Here is a 27,876-nt window from a genome sequence, read left to right on the forward strand (position 1 = left end):
GGGCACTCAGTAAGCAAATGTTCAACGAAGAGCTGGTTTCACACTTCCCTGCCTTTGCCCCTGCTGTTCCTTCCTGTGGGAATGACAGATTCCCTTGTTCACGTCTAATGTACTCATCCTTCACAACTCCGCTCATGTTCTACCTCTCTCTGGAAGCTGTGTCTGATCTTCTAGGCTGGGTTAAGGGCCTTGCCCACATATTGCCCCCGAACACTGAGCTTACCTCTGTTGAGGCCCCCACACTGATCTAGAATTATCAGCTTAGTTCCCTGCACTGCCCACCCCCGGCCCCGAGATATAAATCTCTTGGGGGCAGGAACCACCACATTGTAGGTAATTTGTATGCCCATTACAAGACCTGGCATGTAACAAGCCCATGGCAAACATTTGTTGAATAAATGAAAAGAGTGATGGGAAATGAAGCTGAAAACGTAGGCTAGGGTGGTCAGTTTGGAATGACCTCTGTGAGGACAAGGACTTCCAATGTTGTGAGGTAGGTGATAGGAACCTCCTGGATTTTGCTTTCTTTCTTTCTTTCTTTCTTTCTTTTTTTTTTCTTTTTTTTTTTTAACAGAGTCTTGCTCTGTTGCCCAGGCTGCTGGACTGCAGTGGTATAATCATAGCTCTCTGCAGCCTTGAACTCCTGGGCTCAAGCAGTCCTCCTGTCTCAGCCTCCCAAGGAGCTAGGACTAAAGGCGCAAGTCATCACTCCTAGCCAATTCTTTTTTTCTGTTTTTTGTAGAGACAGGGTCTCCAACTCCTGGCCTTAAGTGATCCTCCCACCTCAGTCTCCCAAAGGGCTGGGATTATAGGCTCCTGGTCCACAATGCTGTTTTTTGTTTTTGTTTTTTTTTTTTTTTTGAGACAGAGTCTCCCTCTGTCACCCAGGCTAGAGTGCTGTGGCATCAGCCTAGCTCACAGCAAGCTCAAGTGATCCTCCTGCCACAGCCTCCTGAGTAGCTGGGACTACAGGTCTTGCTCTTGCTCAGACTGGTCTCGAACTCCTGAGCTCAATTGATCCTCCCACCTCGGCCTCTCAGAGTGCTAGGATTACAGGCATGAGCCACCATACCTGGCCTATAGTAATTTCTTAATGTAATATAATGCACATACTCAATTTTCCCCAATTTCTCAAAAATGTCTTTTTGGCTTGTACCTGTAATCCTAGCTATTTCAGAGGCCAACGCAGGAGGATAACTTGAGGCTAGGAGTTCCAGACCAACCTGGGCAACATAGCAAGACTACATCCCTAAAAAAATTTTTTTTAAATTGGCCTTGTGTGGTGGTGCATACTTGTAGTCCCAGCTATTCAGGAGGCTGAGGCAGGAGGATCACTTGAGCCCAGGGGTTCAAGGCTGCAGTGAGCTATGATTGTGCCACTGCACGCCAGCCTGGGTGACAGAGTGAGACCTTGTCTCTAAATAAATAAGTAAAAATCAATTTTAAAAAAAGTAGAAGGGAGGAGAGAGACTTAAGACACACTTCCCTGTCTGAACCAACAGGATTTATCAATCTCCCCTTCCTCCAAAAGTAATCCCTTCCTAAGACTTCGTTGTGACTCCACCCTTGGAGTAAGTATAGCAGCCTTATCACACTGGCTGTCCACTGGGCTCCTGGCTGGAGACTGAGTCCCAGCTTAGTAGACAAGAGCACTGGCTCAGGAGGCAGACAGGCTGGGTCCAGATCCTTTCTTTGCAGCTGATTAGTGAGTTGTGTGATTTTGCCCAAGTCACTTAATCTCTTGAGCCTCGCTTTGTAGTCTGCTAAGTGCTGAAAATAATAGTATCTGTTTCAATTCATTGTGTAAGAAATTCTTTATTCAGCCTAACTAATAGTTATTATAAATCTTTGCATGAAAAAATATAAATAAAATGGTGCAGCCACTTTGGAAAACAGTTTGGCAGTTCCTCACATAGTTAAACACAGAGTTACCATTATAACCCAGCAATTCCACTCCTAGATATACCGTACCCAAGAGAACTGAGAACATATGTTGACATAAAAATTATACATGAATGTTCATAGCCATATTATTCATGAAAGCCAAAAAGTGCAAACAACCCAATAGTCCCATCAGCTGATGAATGGAGAAACAAAATGTGGTATATCCATGCGATATAATATTATTTGGCTATAAAAAGTAATGAAGTACTAATATTAAATGTTACAATATGTATGAACCTTGAAAACATTATGCTAAGTGAAAGAAGCCAGACACAAAAGGTCACATGTTGTATGATTGTGTTTATATGGAATGACCAGGATGGGCAAATTTATAGAAGCAGAAAATCAATTACTGGTTGCCAGAGACTGGGGTGGGGGCATGGGGGCTGGGAAGGAAAATGACTGCTAATGGGTATGGGGTTTCATCTTGGGGTGATGAAAATGTTGTGCAATTAGATAGTGGTGATGGTTGTACAACTCTGTGAATACGTAATACACTGAATTGTATACTTTAAAAGGGTGAATTTTATGGTGTATGGATTATATCTCAATTTAAAAAAAAAAACAAGGCCAGGCGCGGTGGCTCACGCCTGTAATCCTAGCACTCTGGGAGGCCGAGGCGGGTGGATCGCTACAGGTCAGGAGTTCGAGACCAGCCTCAGCAAGAGCGAGACCCCGTCTCTACTAAAAATAGAAAGAAATTATCTGGCCAACTAAAATATATATATAAAAAAAATTAGCTGGGCATAGTGGCGCATGCCTGTAGTCCCAGCTACTCGGAGGCTGAGGCAGTAGGATTGCTTAAGCCCAGGAGTTTGAGGTTGCTGTGAGCTATCCTGACGCCATGGCGCTCACTCTAGCCCAGGCAACACAGCGAGACTCTGTCTCAAAAAAAAAAAAGGATTTTTGATGGTGAATAAGACACTGACCCTATCCTCAGAGGACACAAAGTCCAGTGGGAGAGAGGCATAAAGGAATCAAATAATCAAATATTAAGTGTAATTTCATCTATAGGAAGTTCCGTGAAGGAGAGACATGTAGTTCTATGAGAACATGCGATTGGGGAAGGGGCTTTGATCTAGTCTGGAGGTCAGGAAGGAATCTCTAAGGGTGATGCATGTGCTAAGATCTGAAGATAGCTTTCCGTGTCAGAATCAGTGGATTTATCAATATCCAAAAGGAGGAAATGGTACATGAAAGATCCTACAACAGGAGGATGCTTGAAAGAGACATTCGGGGAGCTGAACAAAGGCCGATATGGACAAAGCACATAGCATGAGGGTGGCGGCGAGGTTGCAGCTGGAATGGTAGACAGAGGCTGACTACCTTGGATTTTCTGAGACAATAAGGAGTGCCCAGTAATCTCAAGTGATCAGAAATGACCTCCCTTCTCCCTAACCGGCCCCTCCTGCATTGTTACTGGTGTCAGTAATAGCACCACCCTCCACCCGGTCATGTAAGCCACAAAACTGGAGTTATCCCAGACTTCGCTCCCTGCCTCACTCACCCCGTGCAATCTGCCAGTGAGCCTGTGGTTTCTGCCTTCTGAAGGCCTCTCATCTCCAGCCACTGCTGTCCCCCAAGCCCAGATCACCATCTGCTCGGGTCTGGACTCTTGCAACCCTTCCAGCCTGGCCTTCCCAACCCCACCCCTGAACATGCCCCCTGAGTCCTGTGTCATCTGGTCCCACCTGCTGCTGTCAGCCTCCCTCTTAGCCTCTCTGCCCTTCACGTTGTCGCCCTGGTGACTTCCTGCACACACATTTACACTCCATGCTCTCTCCCACCTCAAGTTTCTTCCTAAACCTGGAACACTCCCCTGTGCTGGCCTAGCTAACTAACTCTTTAGATCTTGACTGAAAGGTCTCCTCCTTTAAGGGCCTGACTTGCGATAACCTGCCTGACTCCAGCAATAAAGCCTTTTGCTGTGTGACCTATATAACACCTGATTTTCCTTTTGATAAAACTCATCATGATGTGTCCGTTCCTCTGATGAGTCAGATCACAGGGACCTGCGCCCACCGTCCTTACTACTGTCTGCCCACCACTAACACAGGAGCCTCCACCCACCATGTCTCCTGCCTGGCACATTCCTACCTTTAGATCTTATTCATCTGTCACTTAATGAGTGTCAGCCTTCCCTAAGCACCCAGACTAGGGGACACATTCCTTTATACTGCTCCTTGAACATCTCTTATAACACTTACCACAACTGTGAAAGCAACCGGTTTTAATACCTGTCTCCAACACCACATTTTCTATCTTGTTCCTCTTTGCCCCAGCACATAAAACAACGCTTGAACACAAGACTCCTCCCAGGTCAGCCCACAGAGATCTTAACAAAAATCTCTAAAATTGGATGCAAATTTGGGGAAACAGTCCATAACTTTTGTCAGGTTTTCAAAGGGGTCAAAGACCTAAAAGAGGTTAAGAACCTTTCCCCAAGTGCTGAAGGAACTGTCTTGCCTTCAAAACAGCACTGCCAACCCAGACTTCCATTAATACTTTTAGAAACTATGTCCCCCACCTAGAATATAAGTTCCAAGAGGGCAAGGATCTTCACGCATTTTGTTCATTGATGTATCCCAAGTGCCTAGCATGGGGCCTGGCACATTCTATGTGTGGGTATAAAATGACCAAGCACCATCTCAGACATTTGCAAAAGTTATGTAGGCCATATGTGTATTGGTTATCTATTGCCACACAGCAAATTATCCTGAAACATAGTGTATTAAAACTACATTTATTATTCCAGTTTCTCTAGATCAGGAGAGAGGGTGCAGCTTAGCTGGGTCCTCTGCTTTGGGGTCTCTCATAAGGCTGCAAAGTGTCAGGTAGGGCTGCAGTCATCTGAAAGCTCAACTGGGGAAGGATCTGCTTCCAAGCTCACTTGTGGTAAGTGATTCAGTTCCTGCTGGCTGGAGGATGCCCTGAGTTCCTGACTACCACATGGGCCTCTTCAAAGGTCAGCTCACAACATGGAAGCTTGGTTCATCACAGTCAATAAGAAGGAAGAACAAGAGAGAGAAACTAACAAGACAGACATTACAGCCAGCCTTGGTGGCTCATGCCTGTAGTCCTAGCTACTCAGGAGGCTGAGGCAGGAGGTTTGCTTGAGGCCAGGAGTTTGAGAACAGCCTGAACAACACAGCAAGACCCTATCTCTACAAAAAATAGAAAACTTAGCTGGGCAAAGACGCATGCACTTGTAGTCTCAGCTACACAGGAGGCTGAGGCAGGAGGATCACTTGAGCCCAGCAATTTGAGGTTGCAACGAGCTATGATCACACCACTGCATGTTAGCCTGGGCAACAGAGTGAGACCCTGTCTCAAAAAAAGAAAAGAAAAAGACAGTACAATCCCACACCTTTGCAGTGTTGTGTTTATTAGAAGCAAGTCTCTAGGTCTAGTATATACTCAAGGGAAGGGGATTAGGTAAGGGCATGAATCCCAGGAAGGAGGGACCATTGGGAACCCCGGCGATCTTTGAGGCTGCCTAGCACAAACATTTACAACATATTTTCTCATATAGCATCCAGTTCATCTGAACACCCAGAGCAGAAGGCACAGACCAAATGCCTACAGGTCAAGCAGCTAATGACAAGGAGGGAAGAAGTTAGTGGTGGGAGGTTTGGTGGACAATTGAGCCTCTGTCTATTCTCAATTAGGCTGCTGCCAAGGTCAACTGTGGTTAAATCCTCCAAATTTTCAAAAGAAGCCAAAGTCTGGATTTTTTGCAGACACCGCCTGATTCTTAAAACTGTGGTAATCAAGCAAAAATACATCTGAGGATTAGCAGTTTATGACACCTCCCTATGGCAGAAAGGGCCTACCTCGTTCTTCTTTCTCATGTCATTTGTATGCGTGTTCTGTCTCCTCCCCACTTGCTTCTACCCCACTTGCTCATGGAGGGCGGGGACCCAGCTAATTCACCTTGGGCACTTTGCACAGCTCGCTGCATGTAGCAGGCCAACAATAAATATTGTTGAATGAAATATGAAACTGCTGACACATATCTCACTAGGGACCATTTCCCCCAATCCGAGAGCAGCGGTTAAAAGTGGCCTCTGGCATCTAAGTTGGAATCCTGGCTCTGCCACTTGCTTGCTGCATGACCTTAAGCAATTTATAGCTTTTGAGAGCCTCAGCTTCTTCACCTGTATAATCTTACCTGCCTTACAGGGTTGTTATAAGGATTAACTGAAGTAACACATTTAAGGAATTTAGCACAGAGCTTAGCACAGTGTAGCAACTCTATAAATGTGAGTTATTCTGACTCGCATCCGCCCCCTTCTCTCCTCACTGGCTCCCTGCCTCACCCCTCCTTAATCCATTATCTACTATCTTCTACCACTGTCTCCCTGGCTGGCAGCTTGAGTGAGCCTCCAAAATGCAGACCTGTCATTGACACTGAAAGACATAAATCTTTTGACAGTTTGCTGATGCATTTAGTAGGAGAAAGTCCAAACTCCTCACCACAGCTCACCAGGATCTTCTGGAGCTGTGCCTGCCCAGCCTCCAAGCCTTTCCTCGCCTCTCTGCCTCGCTGCGCACCCCACACTCCAGCCACGCTGAGGCTCTCACTTCCTGAGTGCTCCACGCCTTCTGCCACTTCAAGCCTTTGCAAGTGCTATTCCCTCCAGCTGGAACCTCTTCTCCCCACTCCTACCACTCGTTCTAGATGTTCCAGCTCTGTGCTGTCAGAGAATCCTTGATGTTTCTTGCTAAATCTGAGGGCAGATACAGTATCTAATTTCCTCACCGCTCCTCTGTTCCAAGCGCGATGCTGGCGGAGAATAGGTAAGTGATAAACATTTGTGGAATTGTCCACAGCGGCGCTGACCGCGAGCAGACAGCGCCACCTGTTGACCCAAATTTGTACTTCAATACCTAGAGAGAAGCGTTATTGGTCTCCGCTTCACCCCTAATGGTTTTGAAGTTTGTCAGGGGTGCATGAGGTTCTTCACCTCACCCCAAACTTTGCAATGAAAAGAGCTAACGTTATTGGTACTTAATGTATGCCAGGCACTCTCCTAAGTGCTTTGGTTATTAACACATTTAATTTTCACAACCGCCCAGTGAAGTAGGTACCTTTATTGCCATTTTATGGATGGGGTAGTTGAGGTGCAGAGCAGTTAAATGCCTCACCCAACATCACACAGCTAAAAAATTTCAGTCGACTCAAACTCAAGCAATCTGGCTTGACCCTGCACTCATAACCCCAAAACTCACTGCCTCTATTCTGTCTCCAGTGACCTATATAGTTATATCCCAGAACATTCCACCATGAAGGCGCACTTTGAAGGCACTGTGGCATTGGTGTCGACCCAAATCCCACCTGGAGACCCACACATTCTGAAAGCTGCAGTACTCTGAGGACACTACTCAGATCAAAATTAGGCTTGGTTGTCTCCCCTCACAACCACGCTTGACTAACAAAAAACAAAATTATAATATATAAAAAGGAAAAAAATGTAAATAAATAAAGGAAAAAAGAAAACAATTAGGCTTGGTCTCTCCCCAGCGAGACAGCAAATGCAGCAGTCAGCCCTGGTCTCCGTTACTGCTCCACTTGTGTGACCTCTGGCAGGCAACTCACCTCTTAAATCCCAGCCACTTTTCACCCTCTCCCCTAAATCTTTCCTTCGTATCATTTGTGCAAATGCACGCTTGCCTCCACTCGAGTTCAAGTTGTTCTTAAAATATTTATTGAGCACTTCCTACACCCAGTCAATATGCTATACCTGGTAAAGCATTATGACGTGCCTTACGTACACTAACTCATTAAATCTTCACAATAGCCCTATGACCATCCCCACCTTACAGACAAGGAAGCTAAGGCACATAGAAGTGACATGTTAAGGGCCAGAGAAAGTGGCAGACCCAGAGTGCAAACCTTAGCATAAACACTAGGTTAGACTCCCTCTGCTGGTAGAAGCTCTGTTTCCTTTACTCTCAAATGCCAAGCACACTGCTTTGCACACAGCACGTGTCAACAAACTTGTTTTAATATATATATACATATACATATACGCACACATACACAGTCACATTCCAGTGTGAAAAATACCCCTTCTTCAACCAGGAGAGAGCTCTGCCACACTCTGGGCTCCTGGAGACTCTAGAGAGAGCCTAGGCCTGGCAGTCTTCACAGATGACACCCAAGCAGGGGCACTTTTATTAGAGTGGGAAGGAGCAGGGTACACCCCAGGGTGTATGCTGTCTGAAGCCTCATGCGGGTCCAGAGCTCTGCTGCACCCTCTTCATCAGCTCTTCATCCTGCATAGACAATTCTGTCAACTTTTTGCCCATCCGCTCATGGATGTCCAGGTACTTGGAGACACACCGGTCCAGGCACACCGACTCGCCCTTGGACAGCTCTGCTTCCTTGTAATGGGGAGGCACGCACTTCCGGTGGCAGGCACTGGTCATTCTGGAGGAAGTGACAGGCAAGGTTGTGTTAGCAGCATCTTGTAACATCACAGGAACCCTCAACCATTTCCAGCCCTGCTATACTGATTTCACCTTCCCCAAGAAAGCACTATAAATCCTCAGTTTGCACCTCAATCATCTTGGAATGTCTTTGTGAATAGGAACTTTGTCTGAAACCACATGTATGACTAATTAAATAGAAACCATTTGCTGAGTACTAGCTATGTGCCAGGCATCATGCTAAGTGCTTTACCTGGATTCTGTTATGCAATTCTTACAATAACCCTATGAGATAGGTACAATCATTATTCCCATTTTATAGATGTGGAAATGAAGTCACAGAGAGGCTTAGTAATTTACTAAGGATCACACAAAGCTGGGTTATCAACCCAGGTAGTCTGACTTCAAAGCCTACGTTTAAAAATCATTCTAATTTATAGTCTCCAAGATATATCAACCAGTCAAGAGAACTTAAACCAATAAAAATAGCAACCATTTGTTTACTATGTGTTAGGCTTGATGCTAAGGGCATTTCTTTTACATTTAGTATTTATGTTTCTATGAGGTAGGTACTATCATTATGTCCATTTTATAGATGAGGAAACCAATTGTCATAGGGTCCAGGTAACTAAGTATAATGATGGTTATTAGGGGACCCAGGATTTGGTCCCAAATTTGCCAAATGGTTATGAGTACTAGTTGTAGAATCAGACTGAAGTACTAGTCCTGACGTTGTTACTGACCAGCTGTGGACCCTGAGGAAGTCATTTAAACCTTTCGAAGCCTTAATTTCCTTATCTTAAAATGGGACTAATAAAATTAACCCACTGGATTATTCTGAAGATTAAAAAAAGATAACACGTGTAAAATGCTCAGCAAGTGCCTGACACAGGGTAAGGGTTTAAAAAATGTTAACTACTAAATGGGCTATGTGCTATTTGTCAAAAGGCAAATGCCCAACTGTTGTTGGAATCTAACCAGGGCCTGGATTGGAACTTCTCTTCCTGCTCGGCTTTTTCGGCATCAGTTTCATCCCCATCTAAATGCTCAACTCATTCTAGTGACCCTATACTGCAACGTGCTTTAGTGTTCAACCACCGGGGTGGGTGTGGGGACAGTAAGCATGGGCCTCCCTCAGGCTCCCCAACATTCAGGAAGGAATGTGTTAGAAGTCATCCCCCGTCGGTAAGGGTGACCAAAGCTAATTTTCCAAGACAGGCTAGTACAGAGTAGGTTCTCCTTACCTGTTGTACATATCGGCCATCATCTCCACCTCCAGCTCCGCAGCCAGCTGTTGGGCCCTGAGGGGATCCATCTCAGCCGTACTCCGTGGAAGGGATCTCCTTCTGGTCTCCTAATCCTGGGAGCAGACATCACTGTCAGCACCAACCCCTCCAGTTCACTCTCCCATCCCAGAGGCTAGAGGATGCCAAAGAATCGTGGGGCGTCAGACCAGCAGGGGCCACTGACCTCAGTGAGCTTAACCACCCCATTTCACAGATGTGGAAACTGAAGCCCTAAGGGGTACACTGCCTAGCCCAAGGTCACACAGGACGTCAACGGCAGGTCTGGAAATCGAGCCCCGGAGCCCCGATGCCCCAGTCGCTCGAGATCACTTCTATTCAAGAAATGATCGAGAGATCCGGGCAGAATACCCCAAACCGCGGGCCCGAAGTCCCGGGCCGTGGGAAATAGATTCTACGCTGAACCGAGGCGCCCGGGAGCCGGCCCAAAGGCTGCACCTCTGAAATGGCAACACCATTTCATCAGGGTCACACTGAGGTCCGAGGTCACGGATCACTCACCACAGCCTGGGACAGATCACAATGTGCACGGCGACCCCAACTTCCCGCATATACTATAATCTACTCCTGTGCCCTGGCCGGCTAGAGCGGAAGCACGTGTATCACTTCCGAGAGCGAAGTCCCTCCTTCTCTTTGATCCGGACTCGCTTCCGGAATGAAATACCAAAAAGGCGGTGCTAGGGATCGGCGACCATAGAGAGGGAGCGGCCGCCCAGGCCAACGGGGAAGGCGCCTTTTAAATGCTAGAGGGGACGCCAAAATACCATAGAGGCGTGGGCGGGGTGCAGAGCGCCCGCAGCCTGATTACAATTCAAGTCCCTTGGGATGTCACGGGGAGGTTTGAGTTTATTGGTTCTGTAGGAAGGGGCGTGACGACGGAGATCGTTGAACCGCACCTCCATCCTGGAGGGCAGACTCCTGAGCACAAATCAGGCGAGCAGAAAAGGAACCGCCCTCCAAACGGCGGTCCTCGGCTTTCGTTGCACATAAAAACCTAACGCTTTTAAAAATCTCGATGCTAAGGACTCGCCTCATACCAATTAAATCAGAATCTATGGGAGTAGGAGCTAGGAAGCAATAAAATTTAATATTCCCAAAGTGATTCCTATGTGCAGCCAAATTTGAGAAGCAGTGCTGCGCGCGGGAGGTTGTGCGATCACCGCTGTGTAGGTCACACGAAGTCCCCTCTGGGTTTGCAAAGATAAGCGAGACACGGTTCCTGCTCAGAGGAAGATGAGACATGTTTACAGCATGTTTTATTCGCCTTCTGTTAGACGCCCTGAACCGTAATGAAAGGAATAAGAACAATTTGGGATGCCACCAGAGCTAATCAGACGCGTTTGGGGGAGGGAGAAGGCAGTGCTGGTGAACTTTTCAACTTTCAAGACTGTGTTCCTCGATCTGCACCATTCACCACTTCTTCACCCAAAAGAAACAACTCTCAAAACAACTCTAAATCCCTTGATTTTTCACAGAATTTCCCAGTAAAATAAATGTACAACACGTAAGTTAATGACACAAGGATACATTGCTTCTTGGAGAAGGTGGCGAGGCTTTTTTTTTTTTTTGAGACGGGGTCTCCCTCTGTTACCCAGGCTGGAGTGCTGGGGCAGGATCATAGCTCACAGCAATCTCTAACTCCTGGGCTCAAAATCCTCCTGCCTCAGCCTTCTGAGTAGCTGGAACTACACGACGGCACACGACGGCCTAATTAAAAAAAAAAAAAATAATACTTTTTTTTGGTGGAGACGATGGGCTTCTGTGTTGCTCAGGCCGGTCTGGAACTCCTGGCCTCAAATGACCCTCCCGCCTCAGCTTCCCAAAGCACTGGGATTACAGGCCTGAACCAACGCGCCCAGCCTTAGACGTTTGCGTGGTCATCATGAGATTCCCTAATTGTCTAAGACAGTCTTGATTTTAAACAACTGGACTCATTACTGCTCTAAAGTCCCTTTTTTGTCAAATCCTGTGCCCTGATTTTTTAAGATTGAGGTCTAACATTATATGCAGTAAAATGTGTAAAACACAAAATCTTAAGCTTAAATATATATATATATACATTCATATAACCACCACCTAGATCAAGATATAAAGTATTTCCTGCACCCCAAAAAGTTATGTCATGTTCTCTCCCAGTCAATACCTCCTTTCTTGAAGTTAACCACTATTCCGACTTCTATCATCATCAATTCGTTTTGCCTGTTCTTGAATTTCATGTAAATAGACTTATTCATTATTTTCTGTTTTGTGCCTGACTTCTTTAATTCAACATAGTGTCTGTAAGATTTCTTCCACATCGTGTGTATCTGCTATTCATTCTGTTTTATTGTTGCCTAGTGTTTGATTGTATGAGTATACTATAATTCATTCATCCATTCTCCTGTTGATGGACATTTGGTTTGTTTCTAGTTTGGGGATATTATGAATAATGCTGCTATTATATTATTGTACAGATGTTTTTGTGGACATATCTTGCCCTGGTTTTTGCTTTTCAAAATATGGTCAACATATTATGGAACTGCATGGGAAAGGAGATGGGTCCTTATAAGAGGTATATACTTCCTAAATGGGATATTATGAAAGGTTACATACTGTATAATTCCATTTAAATAACATTCTCAAAATGACAAAATTATAGAGATGGAGAAAAGATTAATGGTTGTCTCGAGTTAGGGTTGATGGAAGGGTAGCACAAAAGAAGTCTTTGTGGTGCTGCAATGGTTCTGTATCCTAAATGTGGTTATAGTTACAAGGATCTACACATGGGATAAGATGTCATAAACCTATACACACATTGTAGCAATGTCAGTTGCCTGGTTTTGATATTGTATATATTTATACAAGATCTAACCTTTGGTAGAAGCTGGGTGAAGGATATACAGGTCCTCTCTGCACTACTTATGCGACTTTTCTGTGAACCTATAATTATTTCAAAATAAAAAGTTTAAAAAAGTCGCTACAAAGGAAAACAACTCAAAAAGATTATGTAAGTAAAGCACCTAGTCCCTGGTAGATGTTCAATAAAAAGAAATCATTGTTCTTATTCTTTTTTATTTTCAGACTTTTATGAGGGCAAATTTAAAACATTCAGAGAAGTAGAAAGCACAGTATATTCAACTTCCATATGTCCATCACTAGGACAATTGTTAACACATGGCCATATTTTCTTCATCCTACAGATAAAGACTTTTCTTTTTCCACAGTGCCATTTTGTTTCTTTCAATTTTTTTTTTCTTTTTTAGAGACAGTGTCTCATTCTGTTACCCAGGCTGGAGTACAGTGGCTCTATCACAGCTCACTGGAAACTTGAACTCCTGGGCTCAAGTGATCCTCCTGCCTCAGCTCCTAAATAGCTAGAACTACAGGCATGCACCACCACACCCAGCTAATTTTTAAATTTTTTGTAGGGATGTGGTCTCATTATGTTGCATAGGCTAGTCTGGAACTCCCAGCCTCAAGCAATCCTCTCATCTCAGCCTCCCAAAGTGCTGGGATTTTAGGTATAAACTACTGCTCCTGGCTCACATGCCATTTTGATACACTCAAAATTACACTCAAAATTAAAGTAATCTAATGCACATACTCAATTTTCTGCAATATTTAAAAAATGTCTTTTTTTTAACTGTGGTAAGAAAACCTAACATGAGATCTACTTACTTAACAAATTTTTAAGTGCACAATACAGTATTGTTAACTATATGCACCAAAATGTAAAACAGATCTCTAGAACTTATTCATCTTGCATAACTGAAACTTTATACCTATTGAACACTAACTCCCCATTTCCCTCTCCTTTCAGCCCCTGGAAAGTCATTGTTCGTATTGATGATGATGTTATTGTTATTATTATTATCTACCATGAGATCATGTCTTTCTCCTACAGTTGGGTATTTGGAGACCTGCAGGTAGGAATCTCTAATTGTCCCTGTTGCGTTGCTTCTTGTAAAAGACAGCTTAGAGAGCCTTAGCCATTGAAGATATCACTGGACTCCAGATATGTCATCTAAAATTGCTGATCTCTGTCAGCACCATGTTGAAATTCTAGCCCCTCACTCAACCCTGTGTTCTCTACTTTCCAAGCTTCACACAGGGGAGTTGTGTATTTGTCACTAACCATGGGTCAGTATTGTCCTCTTGGATGCCACTCTCACTCCAGACAAAGGGATGCAGAGTTGTCACACAGGATATCTTCATATGGGCCCTGACCACTCATGAGAGATGCAGAGAATACAATGACAAGTGTCTCCCCAGACTGCCTGTGATCAGCAGGAGATGAGACAATAAGGCTTGTGTCCCTCCATTAGCTTGAAGAGAAAGCTGACCCAGGCTTAATGACTGTCTCCACTATTCCTGTTCCTCAACACTTCTCCTCACCTCCACTGCTGACATTCCGGTCTGAGCCACCACCACCTTGCATGTGAGTTAGTCTCTTGACTGCTCTCTTGACTTCTGTTGTGAAAGAGTGAACACTCTCATCTCAAAACAGCAGCCAGAATGATGCTGTCAAAGACTAAAGTTAGATCATGTCTCTTGAGAACCTAAAATACTCCAATGACTTCCAATCACAGAGCAAAAGCCAGTCCTCACAATGGTCTAACAGGCCCCACAAGATTCACCCCCCAAATTCCTCTTGTCTCCCATTATTCTCCTGTGCCATTACTCTGCCCCAGCCGTGCTGGGCTCCCGTCTAACCATCAGTGATGCCAAGCACACTCCCGCCTTTCCTGTTCCCTGTGCCTGGGATACTCTTTCCCCAGAGAGCTGCCCGTCTCACTCTCACTCTTCAGTTTTTACAACAATATCACCTTTCAGTAATGCCTTCCTTGGCCACTCTATCTAAAAGCATATACTCCCCTCTCCAAGAAAAACCACCTCCCCATCCTCTGCCCTGCATCATTTTTCTCTATAGAACCTATCACTATCTTATCTATGTATTGCATTCATTGGCCTGCTAACTGTCTATCTCCCTGCACTAAAATAGAAGCTCCATGATCTGGCTTTACCTATTTTCTCTTGTGTGCAGTACTGTGTCCCCAGCACATACTGGGTGTTCCAAAACCACTCGATCGATGAACAAATGGATTGTCTGAGAGAATTTTTAATAAGTGATGCCATGACCTGCTGCTGGTTTGCAGTTTTCAATATCTAATGACGGTAGGACAAGAGGAGAAATGAATTTAAAGAAATAAAAGGACAGCAAGCCAGAGAAATATGTGGAAGAACTCACCAATCTTGGGGAGATAAACTCCAGATGGGCGAAGGAGACATAATACTAGAGGCAGCCGGCAACCATTAATTAATATCAGACTGTTGGACCACTGGTCCCTAAACCTGGCTGCACAAAAAGGTCTCTCAAGTCATCCCAGGCATAGGTCCCCAAGATCCTATTACATATTTCTGTTAATTAATTAATTAGTTAATTCAATATATATTTATTGAGCACCTAATATGAAGCAGGCAATTTGCTAGGCCCTGGGCTTAGCTTTTTTCCTGAGCAAAATTTCAATTTGGTACAAAAATGTGTTCAGAACCTACTGTGTACTCATCACTTTGGCTCAAAATAGAACTTAGGAGTTTTGTATTTTCCAGACTCCCAGTGCAGTGGCTCATCAGCTTGCCCCATCACTCTTGTCCTCTGTGCCCCTCCCCTCTCCAAACCTCTCTGTCCAGTGTGAGCCCCGAGGCACAACCCCTGTGCTGGCAGCTGCCCCATTCACCCCCTCCTTAGCCCACCCTTAAGCAGCTGCTTTTGTCTGAGGAAGAAGAAAAGGGACGAGTAAAGGATCATGGCAGGGGTGGCATGAAGGGAACACAGGAGGCTTCGCCTGGGCTCTGCATGGGCAGGAAAGGCCAGAGCACTGGGACATGCTCCAAAGGGCCCCTGAAGATGGTTGTTGGGGTCCCCAGGGTCAGGAGAGCACATTGGGAAGAAAGGTGACCACAGGACAGATGCTGCTAGGGTCAGGGCGGGAGGGACGTGCTATGATTGAAAGGTGCCACCTGTCAGATCTTCCCGGGAAATCCGAGCCTCCCAGTCTTGGGGAAAGTGTTGTACCAACTGGGCAGTAAACAATGCTCTTCAGGCGCCCAAGCCTCTTGAGGGGTGGGGAGGGTGGGAGGGGGAGGGAAGCGGGGAGGCGGGACCAAAGAGCTGGGGGCTAGAGGCTGCTGGGGCTTAAAGGCAGCTGGGAGTAAGGCCCGCTTAGCTGGAGGAAGAAGACAGCTCCCCGAGCCCCAGGCCTCTGAGGCCCCACAGGTAGGAGAAGCCCTGGGCCCTGTTCTAAGAGTCCCCTCCCCATTTGCCAACCCCACTCTCACCACCCAAGGGCAAGAGCCTCCAAGGAGGGACCCCCAATTGGAGAAATCCAGGCTCCTTCCTAATTTTCTCCACCACTATGTCAACCCTCATTAGATGCCAGGGTTCTCAGGCCTGGGGCGCTGGGCAAACTTGAGATCCCCTACAGAGAAGCCTGCAGGTGGCCATCCATGAGGAGGATGGCACAGGGGGAGAGGGGCCCTTGGGAGTCTCGAAAGTCCAGTTGGGTTGGTAGGTAGACTCTCGGCCTTAAGGCCACACGTGGCCTTCTAGGTCCTTAAGTGCGGCCTTTTGACTGAATCCAAATTTTAAACAACAAATCCATTTATTAAAAGAGGCTGGCAGGACTCTTTGGCTCACACCTGTAATCCTAGCACTCTAGGAGGCTGGAGGCTGAGGAGGGACATTGCTCTGTCTCAAAAAAAAAAAAAAAAAAAGAGAGAGAGAGAGAGAGAAAGGGTGCAACAGAGAAAGATGAGGCTTTTCTTGCCTCCTTTGGTGCTTAAAAAAGAACAATCTTGAAATCAGGAGGCCACACGTTCCCCACCCCTGGAGAGTGGCTTCTCCAAGGCAGGGTCCCTGGCTGGGGTAGGGGGAAGACAGACCAGGCAGCAGGGGGTGGGGGAGGCATCACAGAAGCATCGAGCATAGTCTGTGCTATTCGGGGCTTGAAACTTGGGCCTGGGTCCTTTTCCTCCCGGTCTGCCAGGAAAAACAGGAAGAAAGAGAGAGGAGAGCTGTCTGCAGTGCTGCTTTGGACATAAAACAGGGATGGTATGGCAGCTTCCTGGGGAAGGAAGGAGGAAGGAAAGCAGAGAGCAAGAAAGGAAGGTGGGGGTGGAGAAACTTTGCTGAAGGGCCTACTGTGCACCTAGAAGAAAGAAAGAGGAACTCCTCAGCCATGTCTGACTGCCCTTCCCGCCCAGTGCGGTGGCCCCGCTCTGGTCTGGGGCCTGGGGAGGGACACTGGGCTAAGGAGCGAGTGGGAGCATACCTTTGGGAGTCAGGAGACCTGGCTTCTAGATACAGCTGGGCCATTTGTCCTATAACTTTAATCAAGGGATCTCCACTCCCTGAGCCTCAATGACACCTATTCCAAAGGGTCAGCGCAAGGAACTACCAAGACCAAGCAGGCGCTGCAGTGTACACTGTAAACGCTGTGGCATTGTGAATGCTGGGGGCCGGGTAGCAGCGCCCTGGTTTCTCAGCATTCTGAGCTTCCTCACTCCTTGTCTATTTGTGACAAGCCTGGAGGGTGTCGTGTGTGAGTGTGTGCGCATGTAGGCACCTGCCCTGCCCCTCCACTACCCTAAGTGTGTGGTGCGTAGGTGGGGGGGCGGGGGGAAAGACGGTTGGAGCACTGAGCTATGCCTTAGCCAAATACAGCCACATTTTGAGGTATAAAAAGGTCTTGCTATCATGACACTGGCATTCGGTTCCCTCTGCCTTGTCTCACCAATACATGTGCTCAAGGCCGGGTCACGGCCTTAGCCTGGCATGGGGCTGGGCACAGCCAATCCCCACGACACGAGCTGAAGAGTACTGAGAGCTGCCTCTGTGCCCGGCATGCCTCCAGATACTTCCTATGCATGGGCTTCTTTAACCCTGCACTGTCCCTATGGGGTAGGACCTATATTTATCTGCAGAAATCAAAACAGAGGCGTAGGTAGCTTGCTCAAGGTTACACAGTCAGTAAACAGTGGGAGCTGGGATCCCATCGCAGGAAGACCCCAGAATCAATGATCTTCACCGCTGTTCCACGCCAACTTCCAAGTAAGAGTGGAGAGCAGGAAGGGGAGAAGTTACATGGATCATTTAGCCCACATTTGCCATGCTTTCTTCTGCTGAACCTGGTATTTCTATAGAGGGCAGCAGACGCTTCTCAGGAAAAATAAAGCAAAAAGAAAAGAAAGCAAAGGGAGGGAAAAAATCCATAGTCAAATATGTTTGGGGAAAAGTGAGTTAAACGAAGTTCAAGCAAAGTTGAGGTTTCTTTACCAAGTGGTATCTGAAACCTACTTAAGTGCTAATGACTTTATATGTCTGTAAGAGGCTAAAGAGTAGGCTGTTTTTAGAACAACCTTGGCCAGAGAATATATCTTCCTCTTTCCCCTACAAGAACCCCTATTCATGTCATAGGAGACCCCAGTTTTCCATAGAACACAGTGGGGAAGCCTGATCTGGATGAACTCTGTCATTGTCACTGGGGACTGAGGCCCAGAGAGGGAAAGAGACTTGTTTAGGTCTCAGAGTGGGACTCGAAGCTGGGGCAAGGCCAGCTCCACGACCTCCCGCTGTCTGCTGATGTGCATTCCATCCACCCCTCAGACTCGTTTCCCCCCTTACTTTTCTACATCACTGGAGCCGCTGGACCACGAAGGGGCTCTGGCAGGAGGCATGGAATTGGAGGACACTGTGAGCATCTTTAAAATCCCAGTCTGCTTCTTAGGCAATGGTGGGGGCACTAAATCCAGGGATGCCAGGACTCTGGTCTGGGGGCAGTAGACCTGAGTCGGTGGCAGGAACAGAGCCCTGTCCCTTGTCTGCCTATCTTCCTCCTCCCATCCTCTGTCCCAATTACCCAGGTGCCCTGGGTACTATCATCAAGAAAGATGGTGCTGCCAAGGGCAGGAGGTATTTTTAGCCAGTGGCGTCCACTTTTCTTACTATCTGACTCATACCCCGTGAGCCCTATTTGGGGATTGTTTTCTTTGTAACTAGACCCCCAAGAAGGGCAGGAGGATAAAGGAGCTGGCCGCGTCCCCCCACCCACCTGTTTTGTAGATCCTACAGTATATACACTACTTAAATAGGAAACTCCAAGTTAAGGTGTCATAATCTCCCCCCGCGGCCCCCAGGGGCAGTGGGAGGATCAGATTGCCTGGCAGAGAGAGTCAAGGGAGAGTATGGTTCTATTCTTCACCGGAGGACACTCTTCCTTGCCCAGGGCCACCTTTTCTGAGAAGCACAGGCTGGCAGAGCTGGTGGGGATCCAGAGAACAGCTGGCCCAGGGATTCCCAAATTTCAGGCATTTTTACACCACCTCTGTGATTTAGCTACATCTGTATCACCTGTACTCTACTTTCCTGAAAGCCTTCCTTTGAATTAACTTATTTTTAAATTCAATAAATGTATTTTTAGAAGACACTATATCACTGTTGGAAATGGAAATTCAATATCGCTTGCCAGAAACAGAAAGTAACTGTAAATATAAATAGGATGGAAACAAACAGCGTCATTCAATTCTAGGTAGATAGTCCTGCCTGCTTTAGGCTCTAAGTGGAGAGGAGCAATGGTTCCACAGGCGCTCAGGATGCTAGTATCGAATTGTGACTGCCTCGTTGGCTTAATCCAAAAGAGGCAAAATCATGGAAAAGGCATTCTGTGATTCAATGTTCTTTAAAGCCAAAGCCAGAATCCACAGAGGGACGTTAGGTGGACACCATCCAACATCAAGTCAACACAGCCCAACCACCCCACCTTTAGGGAAGCTGTTTTCTACCCTTCATTCTACCACAGGGAAAGCGGATGCTTGGGTCCCACGTCCACGTAGTGGGGGAACCAGGACTGGACCACGGACCTCCTGAGTCCCGGGCCCAAGCTCTCGGAAGGTGGGTCCTCACCGCTTGCTGGGCTGGGGCATGACCAGGCCTGCTTGTCTTCCTCTAGAGATGGAGCAGAAGGAAGCGAAGCCCTCTGAGGACAGGACCTCTGTCTCCCCCACCACAGAGAGCCCCGGGACGCCAGGAGCTGGAGCCCCTGCAGAGGAGACCAAGGGCACAGCTGGGAAGACCATCAACGAGGAGCCTCCAGACGGGACAGAAAAGCAGGAAAAAGCCCCAGTGGAGGACGGCATTTCAGCGGAAGCAAACGGGTTAGATGAGGTCAAGGTGGAAGCCCAAAGGGAGGCTGGAGGGAGAGAGGATGCTGAGGCTGAACTTACAAGGGAGGATGGTGCGAGGGAAGAGCCCACAACGGCTTCTCAGATGACAGACAGGAAAGAAGAGACCAAATCTGAAGCCAAGGAGGCTGAGGAAAAAGAGGAGAGCGCGCTGGCATCTGAGAAGCAGAAGGCTGATGGGAAAGAGGCCATGCCTGAATCTGGGGAGAAAGCCAGTGCCAGTGAGAAAGACAGGCCCGAACCCACGGAGGCTGGCAGGGAGGAGGCGGCCAAGGCGGCCTCTCAGGAGGACAATCGCAAGACAGAGGAGCCCACGGTCAAACCCCAGGAGAAAGCTGCCGACAAAGAGGCCACGGCTGAATCTCAGGAGGCTGCTGTGAACGACGAGGCTAAGGCCGAACCTCAGGAGGCCGGTGGGGAAGAGGAGGCTGAAAGCGATGCCAAAGAGGACGTGGTGAGTGGGGCAGAAGAAGGGAAAGAGGACCCCCGTGAAGAGCTCTAGTGTCTCCCGTTCCCGGGAAGCAAGCCCTCCCTGCTTTATTCCTTGGGAAAGTCTAGTCTTCAACACGCTGAGATCAGGAGCCTGGTGTGGGGGAGGTGGGCACCAGGGAATGCTGCACTGTGACCCCAGGCTGCCTTCCAGATCTTTCTGACGTCCTCACAAAGCCAGGGCAGGTAGTTGTGAGATTATGAACCTACACAGACCGCATTCATTCCAGGAGCCAGGCAGTCCCAGCGAAGAGCAGGAGCAGGAGCAGGACACGGACAAAGAGCCAGAGGGAGGGGCGGGGGTGACTCCCAGCTCCCCAGAGGAGTGGCCTGAGAGCCCCACGGAGGAGGGCCCTGGCCTCAGCCCAGGTGAGTGAGATGCTGCAGGGGCTACCCTGGGGGAGGGGGCTCAAGGAGCACGTCACGGACAGCCCCACTCCCCACCTTCCTGTTCCTCCTCCAGATGGGCTGGGTCCAGGCTCCACAGCTTCTGGAGAGACCAGTCCTTCAGCCAGGTAATGTCAAACTCTGGGGCTCCAGCCTCACCTCCCCTACCTCCTGCTCCCTTCAAAGTCTACCACACCTCAGCCTGCGCCTCCCCCAGCACCTGATTTCAAGGTATTCCAGGATTCCTGGCATTCAGCCTCCTATCCCAGGTCAGAGCCAGGAAACCAAAGGAGCCACAGGTAGAAGGGAGCGTGGAGGACAGCTGGTCCCCGTCCCATGCCATGGCTGGCTGGTCTCCTTTTCACCATCCCTGGCCCTTCACGGGAGCTCCTCATCTTGCAGCTCGGCATGTTGCCATGGTGCCAGTGTCATCCACAAGAGCATGATCAGAAAGCCTGAGTTTGGACAATGGCTCTGCCACTTACCAGCTGTGTGACCTTGGCCATCTCACTTAACCTCTTCTTATCTGCGAAGTGGGCATAACAACCGTTTCTACCTCCTAGGATTATTACGAGGCTCAAGTGATGTAATGAATGCAGAGCACTTCAGCATGGTGCCTGGTGGTGCCTGGTGGTGCCTGGTGGGTGCTGGTTAAACTGGTAGCCTTATCCTTGCCATTGCACAGCTTTAGTCATTGGAAGAATCTTCCTTTATATTGAGCTGAAATCCACCTCCTTGTCCCTTTCTTAGGGAAAGATAACGAGTGAATATTCACTGAGCATCCACAGAGCTGTGTGGCAGGCACAGCTGGGTGCTTTACACTCACTTTCTTACCAGACCTTAGAACCACCTTGTCAGGTGGGTACTCTTGTCCCCATTTTACAGATAAGGAAGCTGAGGCTCAGAGAAGTGATGTGACAGTCCCAAGATCACACAGCAAATAAGAGGCAAAGCCAGGATCCAGATTCAGGTCAGACCCCAGATATGTCCTAGCCCTGCCCACATGTCCTCACCAGACCACATGCTCCCCAAAGCTAGACGGGGCCCCACTGTGCCTCCTCAACCCGCTCCCAGTGCTGGGCACAGAATAAATGTATGCACTATAGGTGCCACAGCTGCAGTGATGCCCCAGGCCCACCCCCACGTCCTATGGTGCTGGTCCCAGCCCCTCTTACACTTCTCTGGACCTCTCCACATAGTGAATCTTCACCCAGTGACGTGCCCCAGAGCCCCCCGGAGCCCCCTCCTGCGGAGAAGAAGAAGGAGAAGGCACCAGAGCGCAGGGTGTCAGCCCCCGCCCGGCCCCGGGGGCTGGGGCCCCGTGCACAGAACCGCAAAGCCATCGTGGACAAGTTTGGCGGGTAGGACGCAGGCGAGGAGCTGGGCTGGGCTCTCCCTAGGAACCGCGGGTTGGTGGGAGGGTGGCCTGAGGGGCCGTGGGGACAGCCCACGGGCAGGAGGACTGACATCTGGGGGCTGGGGCTCCACCCAGCAGGGCCCTTCGTGGCCTCCTGCCCGTCTGGCCCGGCCCTGTAACCCTCTCCCCCCACAGGGCAGCCTCGGGCCCCACGGCCCTGTTCCGGAACACTAAGGCAGCCGGGGCGGCCATTGGCGGTGTCAAGAACATGCTCTTGGAGTGGTGCCGGGCCATGACAAGAAACTACGAGGTGGGCATGGGACAGGGACGCGTGGGTGGGGCAGGGATCCAGCGTGGCAGCACTGGGGAGGGGCTGAGTGGTGCAAACCCCAATGGGTGACAGGGCGGGAAGGGGGCCAAGCCCAGGCCGCGGGCTGAGGCTCACCGAGGTCTCCTCTGTGCCCCGCCTGCCGCAGCACGTGGACATCCAGAACTTCTCCTCCAGCTGGAGCAGCGGCATGGCCTTCTGTGCCCTCATCCACAAGTTCTTCCCGGACGCCTTTGACTATGCTGAGCTGGACCCCACGAAGCGTCGGCACAACTTCACCCTGGCCTTCGCCACAGCAGAGTAAGCTGCAGCCATGGGCTGGCAGAGCCAGATGGGAGCTGGGGGCCCCCTAGGATGAGTGTGGGATTCGCAGGGAACGGAGAGTGGGGTAGTCACATGGATGCTGGCGCCACACGAATGTATCCAACAGATATTTTTTGAGCACCAGGCACTGTTTCACCCCTTGGGGATACAGAAGTGAAACAGACAAAAACCCCTGCTCACCCATGGCTCACGTCCCAAAGGGGGAGACTGATCATAAACACACAGATGTGACATGTAATGCCAGGTGGTGATAGGATCACAAGGAAAGCACAGGCAGGGTAAGGGACAGAGGAGAGACACGCCTGCCGTTTTAGACAGGGGGGCTGCAGAGATTTGGGCTCAGACTCTGATCCTGCCATTTGTCAGCTGTGTGATCTTGATGGGCTCCTTTACCTCTCTGAGCCTCCATATTCTGATCTCTAAAATGGGCATGGTGTTTCCTCTTTTGCTGGGTTACTGTGAGAATTAAGTACAATAATTAAGTGCCTATATCTAGGAACTAGCCCACGGTAGGCACTTCAAAAACTCTTAGCTGCTGTTACTATATTAAAATGAATGCTATCACGGTTGTAACGATAGTTATTATTCCCTTTGCAGCCTGGAGGGGAGTTACTGCTGAGGTTCACGCAGCTGGGGCTCAGGGGCGGTGGCAGCTGGAGAAAGGGCGGTATACTATTATAGAAAGGCAGGAGGGGTGTGAGGAAGAGTGTGGGTTCCTCATTTCCTCCCAGACCTCTGGCCCAAGGAGAAACCTGAGAGGCAAAGATGTGGCTGCCTGGGCGGTGACTGAGGGGGAGGTGCTTCCACGCCAAAGCTCCAAAGCCAGCCTCAGCCAGAGGTCTCCATCTCCACCCTCCTTGGAGGCTCTCTGCGGCGAATGTCCCCTGATGGCCCGAGGAATCACAAGGGGCTCAGCCTAGCAGCAGGCTTTCTCTCCAGCTTGGGGAGGGACCCAGAGAGGCTTCTGAGCTGCCTGGTAGGCAGGGCTGTACAGAGGGTGTGGCCAATGAGAGTAGCTCTGAGGCCCTGGGAGGGACAGCTGAGCGCAGTTCCACAGCCCTGGGACAGGGAACCAGTCCACGGGGATGTTAGGGCACCCCGGTCTGGCAGGCCCAGCCCTCTGGTCTAGTCCAGGTCTGGCCAGCAACCTGCAGGGAAGCCTGCATGTCCACACTGGCAAAATGAGAGATTAGCATTGATCCAAGCTTTTCACACGTTTTTTCAGCAGATTTCCTCAAACAAAACATGAAGTGAGGCCAGGCATCATGGCTCACGCCTGTAATCCTAGCACTCTGGGAGGCCGAGGCGGGTGGATCACTTGAGGTCAGCAGTTTGAGACCAGCCTGAGCAAGAGCGAGACCCCCGTCTCTACTACAACTAGAAAGAAATTAGCGGGCCAACTAAAAATGTATAGAAAAAATTAGCCGGGCATGGTGGCGCATGCCTGTAGCCCCAGCTACTCGGGAGGCTGAGGCAGGAGGATTGCTTGAGCCCAGGAGTTTGAGGTTGCTGTGAGCTAGGCTGACGCCACAACACTCTAGCCCGGGCAGCAGAGTAAGACTCTGTGTCAAAAAAAAGACAAAAAAAAAACATGAAGTGAATGTGCAACATATGAAACAGATTAAAGAGAGATCTTTTCAGATTGGGAGGAGCTCAGCGCCCAAGGCCCCCTTCCCAGGATGGCCCCTGAGGCGTGTCCACAGGGCCTAGGGCACCAAGGATGCCATGAACCATCAGGCTCAATGCCTCACAGGGTCCCTTCCAGTTTCGCATTATCCTCCCAAGGGGTGGGGTGAGCGCCCTGCAGGGGGACAAGGGCTCGGGAGCACCTGTCCTGCTGTGGGCTCAGAAACACCTGTGCTGATGGCAAGCCCACCACTCCAGTGACTCAGTGTGGGCGTTCTGCTAAGAGCGTTTCTCAAATCACCTCATTCCATTCTCACAACAGTCCCACAGTGTGGACACAAGCAGAGAGGTCACGTTATTTTCCAGGTTCATAGAGGAGGGCTGTGGCAGGACCAGGGTGTGGAGGTGAAACTCCTAGTCTAGACGTAAAGCTCTAAGTGAAGGTTGTAAGGACATGCAGCTCTGCCCTGACCACGTGTCCCTGGCCTGTAGGGCACTGGCCACTGTCGTGCTTCTGTGGCTGCCTGGCCTCTGGTTCCAAGCGCGGCAGAGCCACAGGAAGGTGGGAGGAGGACAGGCTGACAGGCGCCATCGGGCAGTGAAAAGGGAAGGAGGTAGTGGGGATGCATGGAGATGGAGGCGGAGAATAGAAGTAAGGTGCTTGGGTTCAAATCCCGTCTCCTCCTTCCTAGCCCTGTGACCATCAGCAGCCGAATTAACCTCTCTGGAAGGGGTTTGGTGTGACGATTAAGTGTGAAAAGTAAGGGGTGTCTGCTGCAGCCATCACACTCCACTACCCCATTCTAGAATTCTCCTCTGATTCCCACAGAGTCCTGGGATGAAGGAAGGGAGTGGCCAATGCCGGAGCCCCCAGTGGGCTCCTTGGTGATGCTCCGGGGAGGCCTCCTCCACTCCCTGGGCTCAATGGGCATGAAGGGTTTGCCTGTCCCACGTTGGGGACAGCACCCTGACCCGTGGGCTGAGATCACTGCCGTGGCTGCAGGGAGTTTGCCCCATTCTCCCAAGTCCTCAGTCTGTGCCTGGCTCCCAGGCCGGCCCAGCTTGGGTTTCCACCCAGCCATCTCAGCCCCAACAGAGGATTTCCACTGGGGCCCTGGTTTCGCCCATTCACACACCACCACCAGCGTTGGTGGGCTGGGACTGCTGAGACCTGGCTTGAGTGCAAGGACACCAGGGGCGTCAGCTGTGTCACCCACTCTGACCTTGGGCAAACCACCAAAACCCTTTGAGTCGCCAGTTCCTTTTCTGCTGGCGGAGGATGGGAGGGGTACATGAGACCATCCGAGGGGAAGCCTCTGATGAAGCACCTGGCATGTGGCAGTGAGGCTCCAGCAGCGATCAGCCAGATTATCAGCCTCAGCAAAGCCAAGAGTGGCACCCAGCCCCAGAGGGCAGCTGGGAAGCTGAAGATGAGGACTTGCTGCTAAATGCCATGCCGCTCCTCAGACACACCAAGCACTCCTGCCCTGGGGCCTTTGCACATGTTGTTTCCTCTTCCTGGACTCCTTTCCCCCAGACATGCACATGACTTACTTTCTCTAAGAGGCCTTCCCTGAGCACCCTATTGAAAAATACCAGGTCCCTCCTCCAACATAGGCACATACCCTGTCTCCCTTCCCTGCCTTGGTTTTCTCCTTAGCACCTCTCACCATCTGATGCACCATCTACTTTTTGCGTTGACTACTATCTGTCTCGGTGCCATGGGAGTGGGGAAGTTTTGGTTTTGTTCACTGCTGCATTCCCAGAGCCTAGAAAAGTACCTGGCACATAGCAGCTTTCAATAAACACACGGAGACGGAATGAACGATGCTTTTGGAGCTGTAGCTGCAAACCAGCACTCTGGCCAGGATTCGGTTTCTGTCCTTTAAATTCTTCCTTAGGGGCTTGGCCTAACAGGAGCTCCCTGGTCCCAGAGGACAGACCTATGTGCATGTGAAAGGGGCGGGTTAATGTAGAACTAGAGACCAGAGGGTCCTGCTCCCATGTGAGGACACACGGTGTAGTGAAAACATGGGCTACGGAATCAGACCCAGCTGGGTTTGGGTCTTAACTCTGCTGGAGCCTCAGTTATCTCATCTGTACAACAGGATGGTTGGCTCAGATGATCTCCCAGCCTCAACACACGACTCTGTGGGCTTCATCCTTGCTGGGCTGCCCCCGCCCATGCCCTTGGTTCCCATAGCCTTCACCTTTGACCCTCTGCTCCCCACCCCACTCTGCCCCACAGGAAACTGGCCGACTGTGCCCAGCTGCTGGAGGTGGATGACATGGTGCGGCTGGCAGTGCCCGACTCCAAGTGTGTCTACACCTACATCCAGGAGCTGTACCGCAGCCTCGTGCAGAAAGGACTGGTGAAGACCAAGAAGAAATAGGGAGCTGACTGACCCTGTGGGCAGGGTGTCCAGATCACCAGCCACTGCCTGGAGCCTCGCTTCTGCTCCACAGTGGCCGCGGAGCCAGGGCTCGGCCAAGGGCAGGTGGCACCAGTCTTAACTGCATTAAAAGTACTTTTGTAAAATCCCGTCTGGTCCCTCAGTGTTCTCTGCCCCAGAAACGCTGTACTCTGGGATAATAAACCCTGGCCACAAGGGTTTCCTCACCTGATGGGACTTCTCAATAACTGTGCAAGGTGTTCGGGGGAGGACAATAGCCCAGGTCACCTCGCTAACCAGCTGTGTGATGTTGGGCCACACAGCTAACCTCTCTGAGCCTCAGTTCATAGTCTGAACAGGAATAATGGTAGTTCCAACCTCATAGAGGTGTTGTGAGAGTTAAATAAGACAAAGAAATGGGCAAAAAGCTTCACCCAGTGCCTTCCACATTGAGTGTTCAATAAGTGGTTGCCAAACAGAAAAAACAAACTTAAATTTAAAGCCACTGGCACTTTTCCCAGTTATCTTCTCCTCTTTCCAGATTAGGGAACTCAAGGGCAGGAGCCGGAGTAGAAGATTCTCTAGAAATCTCACCCAAACTGGCTGACTCCCTTGACTCAGAGATGCCACCCAGCCAGTGGCTTTTCAATGGCTTCCAACAATCGCAATCAGAAAGTTCTTCCTTCAGGTGAGGTCAATCCCTCCAACTCCGGCTGAAGACGTGGCTGTTTTTGTTTTTCTCTTGCTCATTAGAGATGAACCCCTGGGCTGATTCCTGCTAACACCCGTCTAGCTTTATCAGCCATTTGGGGCATGTGTGTTGATGAGAGCAGCTCATAAAAAAACAAAACACAAAACACATCCCAGGCAGCGTAGCTCACCTGCAGGAGGTGTGGACTCCGCCCTGCTTGGCAGGGTGGACCCAGCAATCCACCGGAGCAATCTGTGCCTCAGCAGTCTCATCTACAAAATGGGGATGTTCCCCCTGTGGACCTTCTGAAGGCTCCTCTGGCCAGGGATGGCCGTTCTCTCACGGGCCTACAGTGTCTGGGCATCGTCCAGGGGAAGCAGGGT

The 27,876-nt window shown here is 49.4% G+C and overlaps 2 protein-coding genes across 2 annotated transcripts; one reads left to right on the forward strand and one right to left on the reverse strand.

The window, feature by feature from the left end:
• Positions 1 to 7,934: 7,934 nt before the first annotated feature.
• On the reverse strand, positions 7,935 to 10,313 carry TIMM10 (translocase of inner mitochondrial membrane 10). Its single transcript, XM_045556808.1, has 3 exons — positions 10,182 to 10,313; positions 9,621 to 9,736; positions 7,935 to 8,377 (listed from the first exon to the last, which is right to left on the reverse strand). Exons 2-3 carry the CDS (start codon positions 9,689 to 9,691, stop codon positions 8,176 to 8,178), a joined length of 273 nt encoding a protein of 90 aa, XP_045412764.1. The 5' UTR covers positions 9,692 to 9,736; positions 10,182 to 10,313; the 3' UTR covers positions 7,935 to 8,175.
• Positions 10,314 to 19,668: 9,355 nt separating this feature from the next.
• Positions 19,669 to 26,847, forward strand: SMTNL1 (smoothelin like 1). The gene is given in 7 exon segments (XM_045558087.1): positions 19,669 to 20,399; positions 20,602 to 20,756; positions 20,851 to 20,902; positions 21,974 to 22,135; positions 22,327 to 22,441; positions 22,608 to 22,759; positions 26,658 to 26,847. Coding segments are annotated over 7 exon segments (1,512 nt in total). The 3' UTR covers positions 26,803 to 26,847.
• Positions 26,848 to 27,876: the final 1,029 nt, after the last annotated feature.

The sequence above is a fragment of the Lemur catta genome, chromosome 7, assembly GCF_020740605.2.
Source record: "Lemur catta isolate mLemCat1 chromosome 7, mLemCat1.pri, whole genome shotgun sequence".
Classification (NCBI taxonomy): domain Eukaryota; kingdom Metazoa; phylum Chordata; class Mammalia; order Primates; family Lemuridae; genus Lemur; species Lemur catta.

What these genes read in the sequence shown, in the direction of transcription:
- TIMM10 (XM_045556808.1), bottom strand. Translation starts at nt 9,691, where the DNA reads ATGGATCCCCTCAGGGCCCAACAGCTGGCTGCGGAGCTGGAGGTGGAG. An exon ending in ATGGCCGATATGTACAACAG is followed by an intron (nt 8,378 to 9,620) that starts GTAAGGAGAACC and finishes CACTTCCTCCAG; the next exon opens with AATGACCAGTGCCTGCCACC.